General features: G+C 46.5%; 1 protein-coding gene across 1 annotated transcript in view; it reads right to left on the reverse strand.

The window, feature by feature from the left end:
- Positions 1 to 273: 273 nt before the first annotated feature.
- LOC142571069 (putative transporter YutK) overlaps positions 274 to 17,842 on the reverse strand; it is a 59,298-nt gene continuing 41,729 nt past the window's right edge. The window contains exons 8-11 of the mRNA XM_075679364.1: positions 15,700 to 15,830; positions 13,192 to 13,366; positions 4,661 to 5,000; positions 274 to 621 (exon numbers count right to left, since the gene is read on the reverse strand). Of these exons, the coding sequence (XP_075535479.1) occupies positions 557 to 621; positions 4,661 to 5,000; positions 13,192 to 13,366; positions 15,700 to 15,830 (711 nt within the window). The 3' untranslated portion in view covers positions 274 to 556. The remainder of the gene's footprint in view (positions 622 to 4,660; positions 5,001 to 13,191; positions 13,367 to 15,699; positions 15,831 to 17,842) is intronic.

Genomic DNA, 17,842 nt, shown 5'->3' on the forward strand with positions numbered 1-17,842 from the left:
AGGAGGACATCGAGGCATCCTAGCAGCCGCCGGCGAAGAACGCCCCTCCTCCCGCGCCTGACCCCCCTGCCATTGATGCAAATCGATGTATTCCCGAAGTTTGCCGCGAGTGCATGCAATCATTTGTGCAGTAAAGCAAGTTGACATACGGGGCACTTCTTGCTTGTGTTTCCCTTTCTTCCGTAAAAGAATAAATGCTTGGTATTCAGTGTTGACTACTTCGTCCTGTAAATTTCAGCCACGTCATTCACCCTTCTTTTTTTTGCGCGTTCATGTCGCACTATTATTACCTAATGGTTTGACATCTATAATGGCCTACAATTTTCAAATTACGGTGTCCTCAGTATCTTGCTGCGCTTGTATGCAAACCTTCACGATTCTTTCACCCCCTCTTGTTCCCCTTCCCGGCTTCTTTAGCTGAGCACTGGCAGGATAAACTGACTGGCCAATTGCAGCTTTTCTATGTTAAAGAAAATTGACCACTAAAGTACGAGATTTTCGGAGGCGTTCTTTTTTATTTCACAAATGCGTTTTCACATTTTAAAAAGTTGTAATCCTAGACGAAGTCATAGCTGTTAAATAGCGTTGGGACCTCGTAGACGGTTGTGTCCATCAGGGCGCCTGTAAGAAAGGAAAATACCATTATGGCAGCAATGTAACATTCCAATGCAGTTGCGTAATTTTTCGCGAACTTAAACTTAAGTCCAGTGGGCTGTATGGTGCGCACACTGAAGTTCTCGATAGAAATCGCAATGTTTTATTATTATGTTTTATGATGTCCGATCTTTTGGTTACTTCATATGCTGTTGTGGCGCAAACCACCATAACAGATCATTGCCTTGCTTTGGTGTGTTTAAAGCTTCTCCGAGTAAACGTGATGTACGGTTTACTAAAAAAAAAACAATTGAGTTCCTCCTCTTTTGTAGAGTTTATAGCTGACTCAGACTGGAAATCTTGGTGTTCGAACGATGACCCTGATATTGCTTTTGACAAATTTTTCATTATCATTCGGACGCACTTGCTTTGTCAAGAACCGCAGTAACTTGTAAAAACACCCGCCGTGGTTGCTCAGTGGCTATGGTGTTGGGCTGCTGAGCACGAGGTCGCGGGATCGAATCCCGGCCACGGCGGCCGCATTTCGATGGGGGCGAAATGCGAAAACACCCGTGTGCTTAGATTTAGGTGCACGTTAAAGAACCCCAGGTGGTCAAAATTTCCGGAGTCCTCCACTACGGCGTGCCTCATAATCAGAAAGTGGTTTTGGCACGTAAAACCCCAAATATTATTATTATTAACTTGTAAAAACACGGTTTTTACTCCTAGAGATCCGTGGATGACATAAAATCTTCTTAGCTGCTTAAAAAAGCAGGACAATCTTTATACGAAAACTAAACTGCAACCATTTAATGTTAGTTTGCGTGAACGCTACAAAACCTATTCTAAGTAGAGTTTTTGAGAATGCCAAAATGAGCTATAGATACTATGATTTCGAAATTCAAAAAGCTGGAAATGATGTTAAAAAGCAATGAAAGGTTGTTAACAATCTTTAAGGAAAATCTTCAAATTAGCAATAAGCAATCCACATCTTAACTTTCCTTGTAATCGTATATCAAAGAGCATCTTAGCGTTCCTATCTTTTCCCTGTTTCACCTGAGAAAATGTATAAGATAATACACAACCTCAAACATACAAGCCCTGGATTGGATAACATTTATTTTTTTACATATGAAACTGATAGCGCATATTGTTTGTGAACCTGTCGCGCATATTCTCAATCTTATTTTGGAGGCACGCATGTTTCCCTTAAGGTCAAAAATATCGAAGGTCATACCAGTTAAAAAAATAAAAGAGGTGATAGGTTTCCTGGCTGAAGCTATCGTCCCATCGCTATGGTATTATCTTTTGGCAAACTTACACAGAAGGCAGTAGTAACTCAATCAACGAGTAACCTATCAAAGTTAAACATTTTATCGCCTTATCAGTTCGGGTTCAGGTCAGGCTTTTTTACTGAATTATCTCTAGTTTCCGTGACAGATAAAATAAGGATGGCCATTGACAGCGGTGACTTGGTTGAAGCTTTATTTATAGATCTGTCTAAAGCTTTCGATTCAATGATTCATGTTATCTTAAATGAAAAACTGAATGCTGTTGGTATCACTGGTCCCGCTTTCCAATTAATACGCAGTTATCTTCTTGATAGAGAAGAGGTTATTTCTATTTTATGAATTACCTCCCGACCGAGAATGATTAATACCGGTGTTCCGCAACGGTCGAGCCTTGTTCCCATTCTGTTCTTGATTTACATAAATGACCTGCCGCAGTGCCTTCAATACTCACGTTTGCTTTATGCAGATGACACTACGGCTTAGTGTTCTGACAAATACATCTACGATTTAATGACGAGACTTAACAGGGATGCTCCTAGTGTTGAGCGCTGGTGTCGGAAAAAAATTATAACAGTTAACACCAGTAAAACAAGATTTCTAATTTTTTTTCGGCAGAAAAGGTTCCTACAACTAAACCATTGGCATTAATCGAGTCAACGGAAATACATAGTGTTAATTAAACTATTTTCCTCACTGTAGAACTAGTTAAGCACTTAAAATTTGACAAACATGTTAACTTAGTCACAGAAAGTCAGGCATGGTATGAGGTTTATAACAACAGTTAGTTCGTTTCTTACTACAGATGCTCTCATGACCATTTATTGTGTGTCCATTCCCAGCCATATCATTTACTGTATTTCATCATGGGGCAATACATACCCAATCCATTACGCTCCTTTACAGCACGTTCAAAATTGGGCCACAGAAAGTATAATATTCAACAGCTTTTAGTGCAATGTTTCGTCATTAGTATGCCGTCATAAAATTGTGTCAGTTACCAAGCTTAACAAGCGTTCCCTTGGTATTCTTTCACACAGATCTATTTTTAGTAAACTTCCTCTACACTCTTAAGCAAAATTACACCCTTTTGCCATACAACAATAAACGTCATCTGTCTTGTCCGCGTTTCCTTTCTTTAACGCTGAGAGCCCGGTACTTCCCAGTAACGAACGGTATGCGCGTTATCAGCATGACATAGAATTCCCGACAGGAAAGTAGCGGGCGTGGCGTTTTCAAGAAAGGAAACGAAAGCAAAGCGGATGACGATTATCGTTGTGTGGCAGATATACACCCCAAAGGGTGTACCTTTCTCTAAGAGTGTAGTTGTAATTAGCAGATGTCAGTCTCCTATTCATAGTTCCACGCATTTTGCAATGCAAAACAACTTGTTGTTGCCTATGCCCAAAACTAACTATGGTGAATTCGCATCTACATTTGTTGCAACTTCCTTCTAGAACTTCATACCGCCGAGAATTACGAATATCACTAATATAATTGATTTCAAATCTAATGTACGCTCATTTGTTCTTTAATTGTAGTTTTTATTGCATTTTTATCTTGCTGCCTTGCCTCTCCTTTTTATTTTTTCTCTGTAATTTTTTTTCGTAAATTACATAAACACACTGTTGGCGCACACGGGCTAAATATTGCAATGTATTTTTTTTTTTGTGTTCCAGTCATTTGTTGTATAGAGTTTCCCCGTTGGTTTTTAAACCTGGGACCTCCTTCTCTGTGTATATCTTATCATTTGTATGTGAATATTTGCACAATTAGAGAAGACAATTAGGCTAGTTGGTGCTTATTACACACTTGAGACATCAGTAACTAGAGCGAAAAAGACATGGGAAGACAGCAAGAAGCCCCTGTCCTGTGTGCTTCTTGCTGTTGTCCCATGTATTTTTTGCGCTACTTAATGATGTTTCAAGTCTGTCTTTATTTGCTATATTAATAAAGCTTGATTTATTTATTCATTGACTGATCGCGTGTTCTTTTGTGCGCTAATGCTTTTTCACAGGACCGTCACCGATATCGATTTGTCACTGGGCACAAGACGCGCGATTACTGTGTTCGAAGATTCTTTGGCGTTCTTGTGAATTCTGCAGCGAAAGAGTCTTGCCTAATCAGATTGCGACCACGACGCGAATTCTGTTTTAGGACAGTCTGGAACGTAAGTAATCGGTTATTGGAGAACTGTAGCTGCGAAACTATATAAATAGTGTGAGTTGACCCGTGAAGATTTGATGTACTCACCGCTGTCCTTGTGCTTTAACGCGCTACTTTTTCTGGGCCCAAATGAGCCGAAGACTCTTAACGCACATTTCTGACATTGTCTGGTTCTTCACCGCCACTACAGCGTGATAATATTACGTCTAATGCAGGAGTCCAGAAACAAAGGTTATACATTTTATTAGCCTTGTCTATATTAAAGCGAGATCACATGGTAACTGGACATCTCTAAGAAACTTTAGCCGGTGTTCACAAAAGCCAGACTACATAAGACAGTTGAACAGAGTGATACACAAGAGCAAACGTTTAAACAGGCGATCCGCAGCACAAAATCTTGCACGTCTCCCACGAATAGAAAGAGAACCCTTGACTCTCTCCAGGAAAAGCTCTAGGAGACATCTTTGTCTGGGCACTCTCCACTCTCTGCTTCAAGGTTCCCCTTTTCTGTTCGCTTCGTCCCTGGGGGTATTCGCTAGTTCGCTAGGAGTAGACGTTTGTGGTATAAAACGTTTTGATCCATAATTTTGAATTTATTTTTTTTACTTTACCTGCGGTGCAGGCGGTCAAGAAGCAGGCAATCGAACCGGCGACCAGTGCACGTCCAGCGACGCGGGCGCAGTCCGGCAGCCGTTCGGGTGCCAGTGCAGCGAACACGCCCAACTGGACGCCCAGAGCAGCGAGGCTGGAGAAGCCACAGAGGGCGTGCGTGCAGATGAGTTGCGCCCGCGGAGAGAGCCGGCCATTGCGCGCCATCCTGCCCATCTCGCTCTGGGCGAACACCTCGTTCAGCATCGTCTTGAGGCCCACCAGGGACGCAACGCGCGACGACTCGTCCACGCTCAGACCCATGACCAGCGTCAGGGGCACGAACAGTCGGCCCAAGAGCCACTGCGTTTTTAACGCGCTAGGGTTTAAAGTGCTACAGGCCTTGTGTAAATGAGAGACGCATGTACATAGCATGTGTCAGCGCCGCCATCCGACACACGCGACAGAGCGCTGTTACTACAGCCACCTGCCGCAAGGAGTTGAGCGAGGCGAAGGGCCCCCGGAGAACAGTGCTCTAAGATTGGCCGGCTACTGACGCCTGCAATCGAAGAACGCAGTTTCCTCCGTTATTGCGTAACATGCAAGGTAGAAGAATAGTATACAAACTAGAATATCTCGGGCATTCGGTACGACCGGTCCTGGATTACGTAGACAGAACTTCTATGCATTGTTAAAGCGAATCGTAGTCATTGTTTTTGTACCGCCGATTCAAGGGCGACGTTGAAAAGGGCACGTGCGCTCGCGCGAAACGAGTTGCGAGCTTGCGGGCTGTCGTTTGTCACCGAAGTCCAACAGCTGATTGAGACGCACGTGCTGTTGCTCCTGACACTCGTTCTTCCGCAACCGGGTCGCCGGGCGCGTTCGTCGCGGAACAACAACTATTGTAGCTCTTTGAGAACCTCGTGGTGCCTTGCGAGAGCTTTGGGGTGTACCGCTCGCGAAGGAGAGCCCTTATCTTTTCCACCACCCTCTGCCACTTGGGCGGCTGCGGGAGAGGAGGATGGCAGTCGCCTGCCATACGCTCGGGCCACTGTATAGAGACAAACACATGACGAATCGCTTTATGTGTGTTGCCATATGTACTATTGCCGCAGATGTTCTCGTTAACTGCTCTGTTCTCTACAGAATTACGCAGTGAAACAACTGCCGCTTAAGTATCCTCACTGTAACAAACAAACGTCTTGATGCGCTGCGCATCATACCTTTAATAAAGCGAATAGCTTTATTAAGAGTGGGCATGGAAGCAGCACAATAGGACACATGGCTAACGATCGATGTCTTCACGTTATCCAGGTTTGGTTTGCTTTCTACCGTGCCTGCTCACATCAACAGGAGCAATAGACCCGGACGAGACTACCGACCTGCGACGACGCCATCTTGAGGACTGCGGCTTTTTTTTTTGAATCACTGCGCTTTCCTTGTCGGAGGGCACCCCGTGTTCATTGGCTCAGCCGCATCATCAGGAACATTAACCAACCATGTCGTAAGAGTGACGATCCAACCGCGCCACCTCATTGCGCGAGCAAGCAGCACAATAGGACACATGGCTAAGGATCGACGTCTTCATGTTACCCAGGTTGGTCGATCGTGTTCCCTTCATGCCAAGAAAGCGTCTAATCGTTTTCTACTGATGCTTCCGTGCCTACATGTGCTGTGTGACATGTGTTGCGATTGCATAGAGGCGTTACGTATTTTGTTGCTATGCTCGGGAGATACTGAGCTGAGATTCCCAGGGCCCACTCGCAGTCAAATAGCAGAGCGAAAGTCTGAGTGAGCCGAAGACGACGGCTAGCCATGCAGCCATAACGATCTTATGGTTGTGCTATCACATATTACAACCACCTGTGAGGCGTCACCGGCTGCTCAAGTTAAGTTGGCACAAGCTGTTGATGACATAAAAGCCAGTAAACAGTGTTTAGCCACGAGGCTGTCCAATATTGATACACGATTGGCTTCCGTTGAAACAAAAATCAACGCTTTTAGTAGCCTAGAACATGAACTGCAGCTAGCGAACGAAAGCATTAATGACTTGGCCCAACAAAACAGTGTACTTAATTCATTCCCGCATCAACGATCAAGAGGATAGGTCTTGCAGAAATAATTCAATACTTTATAGTGATGAATCACGGCAAGAAACAGAAAGAAAGTGGTAAATCTGATGTCCTCAAATATTGGTTCCAAATTTAGACTTCACACTATAGAAGGATCGCACCGTCTTGGTGGTCCCTTTGTTCATGATTAGCGCGGACCTGCAATAATGAAATTTTGGAAATTCAAAGCGATAGATTGTGTGATAGCACATTTTGCCAGGCTCAAAATTGGCAAAATTTCGCTTTCCTATGACTACTGTTCAGCCACGAGGCTCGCTCGCAAGAGGCTAACTGCGTTCGCAAAATATTTGCCTGGATCGCCAACTTTTAAGCGCCATCATCATCCCATCAATTGTTCTTTTCCCGATAGCGCGTCTCGTGACTCGAAAGCATGCGCGCCGCCTACTGTATCCGAAACTGCTGGCGCATGCGCGGTGGCTAGCAGTTTGAGTTCAAATCACGCGCGTCCTGTTTCTTAACGGTCAGAAAGGGGTAGTGGTTATCAACGCCCTGTATCTGTCCTCTACACTAACATCCGGAGTGTTCTAGGCAAAAGAGACGACGTCAACGCAGCTATCAACACGTGCGATGCTGACCTGGTAGCACTTACCGAGACACGTGGTTAAATGCTCGCACAGGTGACAGCGAAATTTGTACTCATACCAAGTCTTTCAGTGTCTATCATTGTGAAAGGGATGGAAGACGAGAGGGAGGTACGTTGCTCGTCGTTGCTGTCAGTCTAACAACGTTCCGCATTAACATCGCATGTAATGTCGAATCTGTCTGGTGCGGTGTCATTTTGAACAATAGAAAGCACACATAATCGGCGTATATTACTGTCCACTTCATGCAGACAATTACTTCGTCAATGATTTGCACAATTACTTCTGCGCTGATTCGATACCCATCGTGCTCAGTAAATATTCTAGGCGACTTTAATTATCCGACAATGAACTGGACGTCGGCACCACCATGTTACACACCGCATTCTTTGCATTGTGAAGCATTCCTTGATACTTGCTTTCTTTTCAGTTTTATTCAAATCGTTGATGGTCCCACACGCGTTGTCGGCAATTCCGCAAGCCTTCTTGACCTAATTTTGAACATTAACCCCGATATGGTAGGCACGATAACTTTCATGCCTGGACTCAGCGATCGCTCTTACTTCAATTTGATCTGTGCTTTATTACATGCCCAGTTACGAAAAACTGAAGGCTATATTTGACTACAATAAGGCCAATTTGGAAAGGATCAATAGTGAACTTTTGCTTTTCTTGATAACCATCCTCATGGTTTTGAATATCGTTCTGTCCAAGAGAACTAGGACCTATTTGCAAACCTAATTTTAAGTCTTACAAAAACCCACATTCCCCAAAACATAATACCAACAAGTAGACGCCATGGTTTAACTCCTATATAAATCGACTTTCTAACAGAAGAAAGCGCTCATTTCGTTTAGCCAAACTGCGCAAACCGAGCAATACTGGCATGCACACATTATCGCGTCTAACACCTACACTTAAGCTGTCGCTTCTGCGAAATCTAGTTTCCTGAAAAACACACTTCCATTCATGCTTATCAGCAAACCTAGGAAATTTTCGAACATCGTATCTTACACTCACAGCAACACGCATGTTCATCCGTTGACCAAAATGACTTACCTGTGCCCAGTAAAGAGTGCGCATCCATTTTGAACGATGAGTTTGCTCTGAATTTCTAATCGACGAGCAGTGTTTCCTTGCCATCATATCCGTTCTCCGACTTAGTCAGTATGCAGCCAATAGTAATAGATGCGGCCGTTATTTTAAAGCTCATTGACACACTGAAACCCTCATGTTCCTTTGGTGTTGACTGTACAAATGCAAAATTCCTCAAAGAAACAAAGATGGATTCCTTTATTTGTCTGACTAAACTACTTCAACGATCGCTAAATGCTGGTATTCTTCCCGTGCATTGGAAGCAGGCGATGGTGATTTCACTTCATACATGAGGTAATAAGCAATCACCCCTTAATTATCGCCCCATTTATCTTACAAGCATACTTTGCAAAATTCTTGATTATGTAATCTACTCACACCTTGCTAGCTTTCTTGATTCGGACTCTTTCTTTAATTCGGCACAACATGGTTTTAGGAAGTCGTATTCTTGTGAGACTCAGTTACTGTGTTTTACTCACCCCATGCTCACTCTTATTGACAATCGTTCTTTAGCTGATTGCGTTTTCCTAGATCTCTCTAAAACATTTGACAAAGTTAACCACTGCCTTCTTCTTCTTAAAGTCAGGTGCCTCAATATTGACCTAAATCTTCTCAGCTGGATAGCATTTTCTCTTAAGAGGTGGTTGCACTAAGTGTTCGTTAACAATAACAATTCATCGTTAACACTTGCCGCGTCAGGTGTATCACAGGGGTCCGTTTTCGGCCCTCTTCTCTTATTAGTTTATATTAGTGACTTTCCTAACTGCGTGACTTCCCCTATCCACTTATTCGCCGAAGACTGCGTTACTTATCGTGAAATAACTGACCGTACCGAAATTTCTGATTTACAAGTTGACCTAAATAGTATAGTTAAATGATGTAATGCATGGACCATATATTTAAATGTTATAAAACGTAAATTTATGCGAGTATCGTGCACTAATCTCACTACTGCTGCTTGCTATGAATTAAATAATATTCTTTTAGATCCCGTTACCTCTTACAAATACTTAGGTGTTAATATAACTAATGAGCTTAGTTGGAAGTATCATATCGATTACATAATTAACAACAGGTATTGTATGCTTGGCTACATGCGCCAAAATTTTGTATTTACTCGGGTAAACTGACTATGTGCAAGACATTCGTACGTTCAAAATTACAATAAGCGTCTGCTGTTTGGGACTCCGGTTTCACGAACTTAACATCCTTACTGGAAATGGTCCAGAACAATTCGGTGCGTTTCGTTCTTTCCACTTACAACCGTACTAGCAGCATAAGTTCAAATAAACCAACGCTATCATTGCCATCTCTTGAGCTCCGTAGGAAAGTATATCGCCTTGGCCTTTTCGACAAAATTTAGAATCATTAGGAATTTATGGATGCTTTCATTTCCCGACAACCTTGTCGCTCATCCGGCATCGACCATCCTTAGGCAGTAAACGTCATTAGTTTTAAAACCAATGCCATTTTTCATTCTTTTCTACCTCGTACATCGACAGAGTGGACTTGCCTTTCGCCCGACGTAACATTATTACCAGATCATGACTCATTTCATTCATCTCTCGTGCGGTATCTTGAAGCAGATCCTTGACATTTTTTTTGTGTAGCCAGTTATCAGGTTTTCAGTGCGTTGTGTTCTGTATATATGTTGCTCCGATTTTGTGGCTGTTGTTTGAGCTACTATGTAGCATTGTTCGTTATCACCGTTTGTTCTCTTTATTAATCGCTTCTGCTTTCACATGTATTTGGCTCTTTATATTTATCTTGTTTTCCCGCTTCAGGTGTGTGCCTGACAACACTTGAAAGTACTATAATAGGTAGCGGCTGCCTTTGAAGGCATCCAACACGGTAGGCTACTGCTCGGTGCCGCAGTGCCGGACGTACGCAACGAAGCTCGGTGTGAGCCACCCCTTATACAGTAGGTCGCGGTGTGAGCATTCACACGTACCTGCAGGACAAGAAGCTGCGTGAAGCTTGGACCGGGAAACCTAAAACCGGCAAGCAGCCATCGGCTACAACTCGGGTTTGCATAAGCACTTCCTTGAGGAAGATTCCTGCTACGGCGTCGGGGCTGCGATGTTCTGTGAGTAGCACAGAGCGCGCACTGAGACGTTCTTCCGCGTCCGGATAATGTCATGAAGCTTTTATCTATCAACTTGTTGATGCTAGATACTGGCGAGTTCACTGGAATGGATAGGGAACGGTATGAAGCACATTAAAAACAATCATGGTATGTGCTCATATTTCTATTAGCACCAAACATTGAATGTACTCGATTAAGAAAAACAAGCAGCGGGGAATTGCTCGCTGAGAAGACCGATAAAGATACAGTGCGATGCGTCCAAGAATTTAGAAAAAAAGAAAAAAAAAGATTGAATCGGCACATATCAAAAGTTGCCGTAGGCGTCGAAGTCCCTAGTTATAACGAAGCTACTTTCGGAGCGGCTCTGATAGCGTCCACGCAACAATGATTACTTGAATACCGTCGAACGCTCACATGCTGCGGCCTAAAGCTCACGACACGGTGCGAAAACGCGCTCGCAGCGAAAGCGAAACATTGTGCGCGTGCATGGATGCAGACGGGCAGTCGGTCACTGCGAACCCGTGCGATCGCTGCATTGCGCCTTCATTCTGTTATGCTCCATTTAATTATACAGACAGCCCAATATAAGAACATATTTCACATAGTTTGCTCTCAGCCGACTGCCTACATTTCATGCAAGAAACCGGTTCGAAGGACTCCATCCCGGCGATCGCGCGCAGTGGCCGTTCACTGTACGTATTCGGTAAACAGATGGCGTCTGCAAACCATTCTGTGCTTTGTGCTTGCCCGAGATTATTATTTTGACGGTAAAATGCTTTTTCATTTCGAGAGTACTTACAGAAATGTTCTGGGGCGGCTTGCATTATTAAATGTTAGTGCAAGCCGCCCCTGGAGGGCTCCCGCATGGTGTTTTTTATTGAGCGCCGACAGCCAAAGCTACGAGGAGCGCGTCGCGGCGTTATCCCTCATGCTACGCAAGCGAGGCGCTTCCGACAGATGGCGACTCCGTAAGCCCTCGCCACCAATAGTCATATGCGCTTCCCGGTGGCACAGAAGGCGTCGCACCATTGAGATCAATGTGGCGTCCGCGTTCGCGTCATTTCCATTTATGATTTGACGACGCGGTGCTGACTGGGCATGTTGACGGCGTCTATATATACGCTTGCGCGTAACCCGTGTTCGCGAAGTGAAACGTCAATATATATATATATATATATATATATATATATATATCTATATATATATATATATATATATATATATATATATACATGTCGCAGAATACGTCCAGTTGACACAACCCTTTGACCACCGTCTGCTTGTAATATATATATATATATATATATATATATATTACAAGCAGACGGTGGTCAAAGGGTTGTGTCAACTGGACGTATTCTGCGACGATCACTTCGGCGATATCATCACCTTCACGTGACGTAGTGCTCAATCAGCCAGTCGGCGTGCGCCTGACGGCCGAGGCGATGCTATCGCTGAAAGTGGTCGAGGCAGAAGACGTCCCATATTTACATTTGCGCTATGAGCATTACGACACTATCAAAAAACAACGCCGCTACACAAAGCATGAACTTGCAAGTTTTTTCTCGGTGGGCGCGGATGAGCTATTTCATTTGTCAGGCGATCTTGCGTACCGTATTTTCACACTTCTCACGGCGCTAACGGAAAGCGCTCAAACTACCTTCGTGAAATATTGCAGAAAGATGTCCGGTAATAAAACCGTATAATGCTAGAGTGCTGCTTCTTGCACGACTTCGCAATTCCCACTTTGAGGGGACACGCTATGACTAGTACTGAGTGTAAGAGCCACGTACACTTGCCAACACGAATAGATGCTGAACGCACCCGCAATTTCTGTTTCGGTGTCTTGTTTTGTCATTCATCATGAAATCAGGTTTCCGCTGGCACTACGGTGCTAAGTGATTCGTCACGTATACTTACGGCTCACATATCTGTAGAAAATGGCAACTTACCGCAGCGTTCTCTCGCTTGTAACTACTAACAAAGCCGGGTAGGGAACAGCTGAGCTGAGAGAAGGATGCGGGCGTGCTTGTCTACCACGCTAGCCGTTAGTGACTAAATAAGGCGCGGAGGATGGCGCTTGGAATCGAGGAAATCTTTTGTTAATGGCGTCGCTCAAATCTGACACTTGACCTATTCCAGGGCAGAATGTGAGCGTCGAACTTCAATGATGCTGGCACTTGCGATCAGATATGCTGGTGCTAAAATTAGAATTTATCAAGCATTTTGCCAGCAATACGGAAGCGAAACGACATTTGATTTATATACCAATATCTCTCGACGCGTACCTCCTGTCTTACTAAAGCAAATGGCTTGAGCTATGTGTTCATATTTTTAACGAATATAAGTGAGCTTTGGTATAATGGGAAAATAAGGAGAAATTATATCGTGACGCCTATAGCTTTTTGGGCACGTCCTCTCAGTATATGTGCATAGGTGGAAGTTGCCACAATTGCCTTTTTCTTACCGTAGCAGTGCTGTTGCGATTTTCAGATGACGTGGCTCAACGCATCACCAGTTCGCGAAACGTGGCGTAGTAGGAACGAAAGCACTCTGTGATATGCCGCCCCGCGAAAATTATTCACATACGAGGCCGACTCGAGGCCGATCCTGCTTTGATGAAACAAGTGCATTCCGTGCCCATCGCGCGGTGCGCTTACGTTGACGGTGACGAGCTTCCAGCCGAGCGTAGCACAGACGTATGCGAACACGGCGTCGGCCAACGCAACGCACGCCACGAATCCCAGAAGCGACGCCGCCACGTTGGCCGCCACCGCAAGCAGGGAGGACATGCCCCGCGCCACGGACTCGAACGCGTTGTAGTCGGGCCGGCACCTGCACGTTGAGATGAAGCGACGGCAGGCTTGCGCGGCCTTGCACAATCACAACGCCAGTTTTTTAATGGAGCTGTGCCCACCCAGCGGCTGAAATAAGAACTTTGAGTTGCCTGTAACTAAAAATAATTGGCCGACGATTACGTTTCTTGGCAATGCCATCTTTGAGCGCAGCTGCTTTCTTATTTCAACGACAGGCAACCGCATACAGAACACGCAGTGCTGAACGGAGGTGGTTCTGGGTTTCGGATTGGGCAGCACGCAGCGCGATCCGCCGCTATCCAGCAGGCGCTCCGGCGACGCGCCATCTTGCTATCTTATAGTGGGTCACCGCTGCGGAGAGGGGAGGGGGAGATTAGCAATTATTAAAGGTTAAAGCTTAACTGGCCGCGAACTCGCGATTTCGCCGCGGCGGTGCTCCGAGGAGGCACACGACGTCACAACGCGCGCCTCGCCGCGGATATTTCTCTCTCTCTCTCGCTCCCTAGTCACTACTGCGCACGCGCCACTAGTAGCACCGAGCCACGGGTGTTCCGCCGCTGCTCAGCGCCGCGCCTCCGCCGCCGCCATTTGGTATGACGTCACACCACGTTCCTCGTCGTTGCGCTCGCCTCCGCTCGCTTCGCCAGCTGCGTCGCATGCCTGATAACATGTCGGAGGATTGAAAAGGAGAGCTCGCGTGAGCCGTAACCACAGTTAAGGCGGCAGTATGGACGTCGATAATTCTGATCAGCAGAAGGCCTGGAATCGACATAGGAACGAGATGAAGAGGAAACGAATAGCCCAGGAAACAGACGAACAGCGCCCCGAATGACTGGCTAAACGCCGCAACATAGCTAGACAGCCAGACTAACCTGGACTTGCAAGCAAGACTAACCAAGGCTAACCATGCAACGCCTTAGCTTTTGCTACGTATATCCTGGCATAGCCAAGCTAAGCCACTGCCAATATTATTTATTGTTTATTCCGAGGTGGGATGAGGAAACGGGTTAAGAACAGGGGTATTGGGTAGAAGTCACGCAGTCATTCACTCACAGACAGACCTCAATGTGTAGAAGTAAGGGGACGAAACGCTATAACTGTCTTTCGAATCACCGCAACGGCACAGCGCCAGGCAAGGGGACGTGTAGGGCAAGAGGGGAGGTGGGGGAAGCATAGCCACGCGCAAGCACTGCCATAGCCGACAAGTGCCGCTGAGGAACGCGTCCCGCAAACGGGGAAACGAGAGACACGGCTGAGAGCAGTACAGCCACGCAACGCGAAGACGGAGGAGCGGAGAGCCGTGGATCACGCGCGAGGCGGCAAGGAGCGCCCGCCGCCGCCCCAGCCGCAGTGCTGCGACAGCGGGAGAATGGACGGCGAGGGCGGAGTGGACGGTAGCGGCGAAAGTCACCGCAATGGCGCTGCGCGGACGCAGGGGGCGACAGTATAGGCGAGAACACGTGATCCGGCTTTTGAGGAGAAGGGGAGAGCAAAAATCGCGCAGCACGCGAGAGATGGCAGCAGAAGCGCGCGCAGCTAGAGCAGCGCGCGGATGATGACCTTGGTTACGGCGAGGCCGACGGCAACGTGAAACGCGGAAACGGGCGCCAAAGAGCTGCACTCTAAAAAAATATGCGTGGCTCTGCTATCGCACGCACCAGAGACCAGTGGAGCTGCGGGAAGGCCAGTAAAGTAGTGCCAAATCGCACACAAGACACACGAGCGCCGGCAACGCGTCCCTATGGCGTCCGCAATTCGCGTGGGCAACCCCGTACACGACCTACTTATACAGTAGGTCGTGACCCCGTAGTACACGCCGCGGTTGTCTCCACTCTGTATGGAGTGGCGGACAAGGAGGACATCGAGGCACCGAGCAGCCACCGGGGGAGAACGCCCCTCCTTTCTTGCCTGATTCGCCTGCCTCGCGCACCACAGTACAGGGCACACATCCGGGCAGCGTTCCTCGCTCTCGTGCGCGCCGCTTCTTCTCCCCCGCAGGCTCCACCCACCCTTGCCAGGTCGCTATGCTGCGCGGTGCTATTTTTAGAGTCTGCTTTCATCGACGCTTCGCCGTGCTCCCTCACGGGTTGCAGAATCAAGCGTCTTTCCTTCTTTCCTTTCTCTAGATCACTATCGCTTTCACTCTCTCTCAGCTCTCTTTCCCAGCTAGGCGAAGCTGCGCACGTCAAGAGAAAACCAGCGAGGTTCTAACAATTCCACTGTAAAAACGCGCACTTTTAAACGCTACACACATGAAGCGCCCGTTTGAGACTGGCCTGTATAAGTGCCTTCGGGCACGTGTTGAGGAATTTTTTTTTACAATAGCGGTAACTGCTAGCTGTAATTGCGTACCTCCTTTGAATGTCTCTAATGCTTTCGAGGCTGCTGCTGCTATCCTCTGTCTCGGGGTAGAAGAGTTTAGAGAATCCGAGAGCCGCCGGCGCCGACATCACCGAGGCCGCCACCATGTGCTCTGCCTTGACCTGTGCAAATTCGCACTTTGTTTTCTAATGTGAAGTTTACACAGATAAAAATAAAAGAATGCGCCAGTTCGCGAAAAGATAGTGTGTCCACCGATTGTACTGTCTGATCTGCATAGATAAGAAGAAAAAAAGGAAGTGTAACAACTCATAACTAGCGATGAAAGGGCATAGCCAGAAGTCCGGCTCCTCAACGTACAAGGAATTGACGCATTATAAAAACACGAACTGGCTGATTTCAGGCGTACACCGAAGCGTACCAGCCGATTCTCAGCTGCACGTGTTTCGTGGCGTCGTATGTAAGCTCACAAATCTGCTATGACGCTCAAGAAGAGCCGCACAAAGTGCACGTGAATAAAATTTTTGATTGACTATAAAAAGTTAATAAAAAACCTCTCGAGGCCAAAGTGTCTAATCCACGTACCCCATGTTGATTCAAAGGTCGATGTCTGCACCACTTGACGACGAAACGCGCGAAGCGGTACATTTTGACGAAGGAACGTCCAGCTTAACTTCCTCGGCTTTACACGCTAAGCATAAAACGTAATATAGAAGTAAATGATGTCCACCTTAAGGCGCCGACACACTCGATTTTTTCAAATTCGTGACGGTGACTTCAATCTTCTGGCCGTGCCGCATTCGGGACCATCGAATCAATGGATATATATTGCTATTTTTTCAAAGAGCGGGTGTTTCTGATCTTTCTAATGATTTGAGTTGTTAGAGCGAAATGCTGCACGCCAGCTTGGTTTTGAACCTTTAAAGACCTAATTCTTAGGTTTTACCTGCCAAAACAACAATCTTATTATGAGGCACGCCGTAGTAGGGGACTCCGGATTAATTTTGGCCGCTTGGGGTTCTTTAACGTGCACTAAATGCACGGTGCACGGGAGTTTTTGCATTTCGCCTCCATCAAAATGCGGCCGCCATGGCCGGGATTTGTTCCCGAGCCGTCGGGTTTAGCAGCCCAACGCCAAGGCCACTACGCCACCGCGGCGGGCCTGTTGAAATTTTGACAATTCGGTATCCTGGAAATATGCTTGTGATTACTTTCAATAAAACTTGCCCTTACTATACATTTCATTTACTATCATTTGCTACCCTGTGATAAAAAATATTTATTGGTGAAACCACTAAGCGGATAGAAGAAAACCACCAATAGTCCCGATGTATACTGCTGACGTCGACAAAAATGTGTTTGACGATGGCGGCAGAAATTACCTTGCACATATTTTGATATACCGCACGTCAACGCGACGTCGGTGGTGATGTGACGACGATGGTGCGATGGCAGCGGCGTGGCGAGCATGGCACGACAGCGGGCGGCGTACGTACTTGCGCTTTCTTCTGCGCTCACTTACTAAACGGAGGCGATATACCCCGGCCGACCGTTCGCGGTAAGGTCATAGAGATCCCACTCACTCACTCACTCACTCACTCACTCACTCACTCACTCACTCACTCACTCACTCACTCACTCACTCACTCACTCACTCACTCACTCACTCACTCACTCACTCACTCACTCACTCACTCACTCACTCACTCACTCACTCACTCCAGGAGTCGTTCTAAGCGACGCTCCAGTGAGGCAGTAAGGCGAAGCGGCTCACCTGGACAAGAGACGCGCAGCGGTCTTCGACGATAAATGCGCCACGCAACCATAAGGCCCGGGAAGGTAATAGACAAGTCCTCCACATAGGCAAAGAGTGCAATGGGAGGGGAGCCTAGTGGAATTAGGAACCTGCCAATTCTACTGTCAAAGGACAACCTCTGCAGAAGGGGTTCAAAACCGAGCGCATGCTAGAGAGGCTCCCCCTGCCGCACACCACGTCCCACAATGAATGCCTCCGAGACGCGATGCTATATGAGAACAGCAGAAATCGGTCGAGAATACAAAGCTTGGACCATCAGCTGAAAACCCAAGCTAAAGCCAGCCTCTTTCAAAACCCGGAACAGGTACCTATGTCTAATGATATCGAAAGCCTTCTCCTGATCGAAGGAGCACAGAATAC

The sequence above is a fragment of the Dermacentor variabilis genome, chromosome 2 (assembly GCF_050947875.1).
Source record: "Dermacentor variabilis isolate Ectoservices chromosome 2, ASM5094787v1, whole genome shotgun sequence".
Taxonomy (NCBI): Eukaryota; Metazoa; Arthropoda; class Arachnida; order Ixodida; family Ixodidae; genus Dermacentor; species Dermacentor variabilis.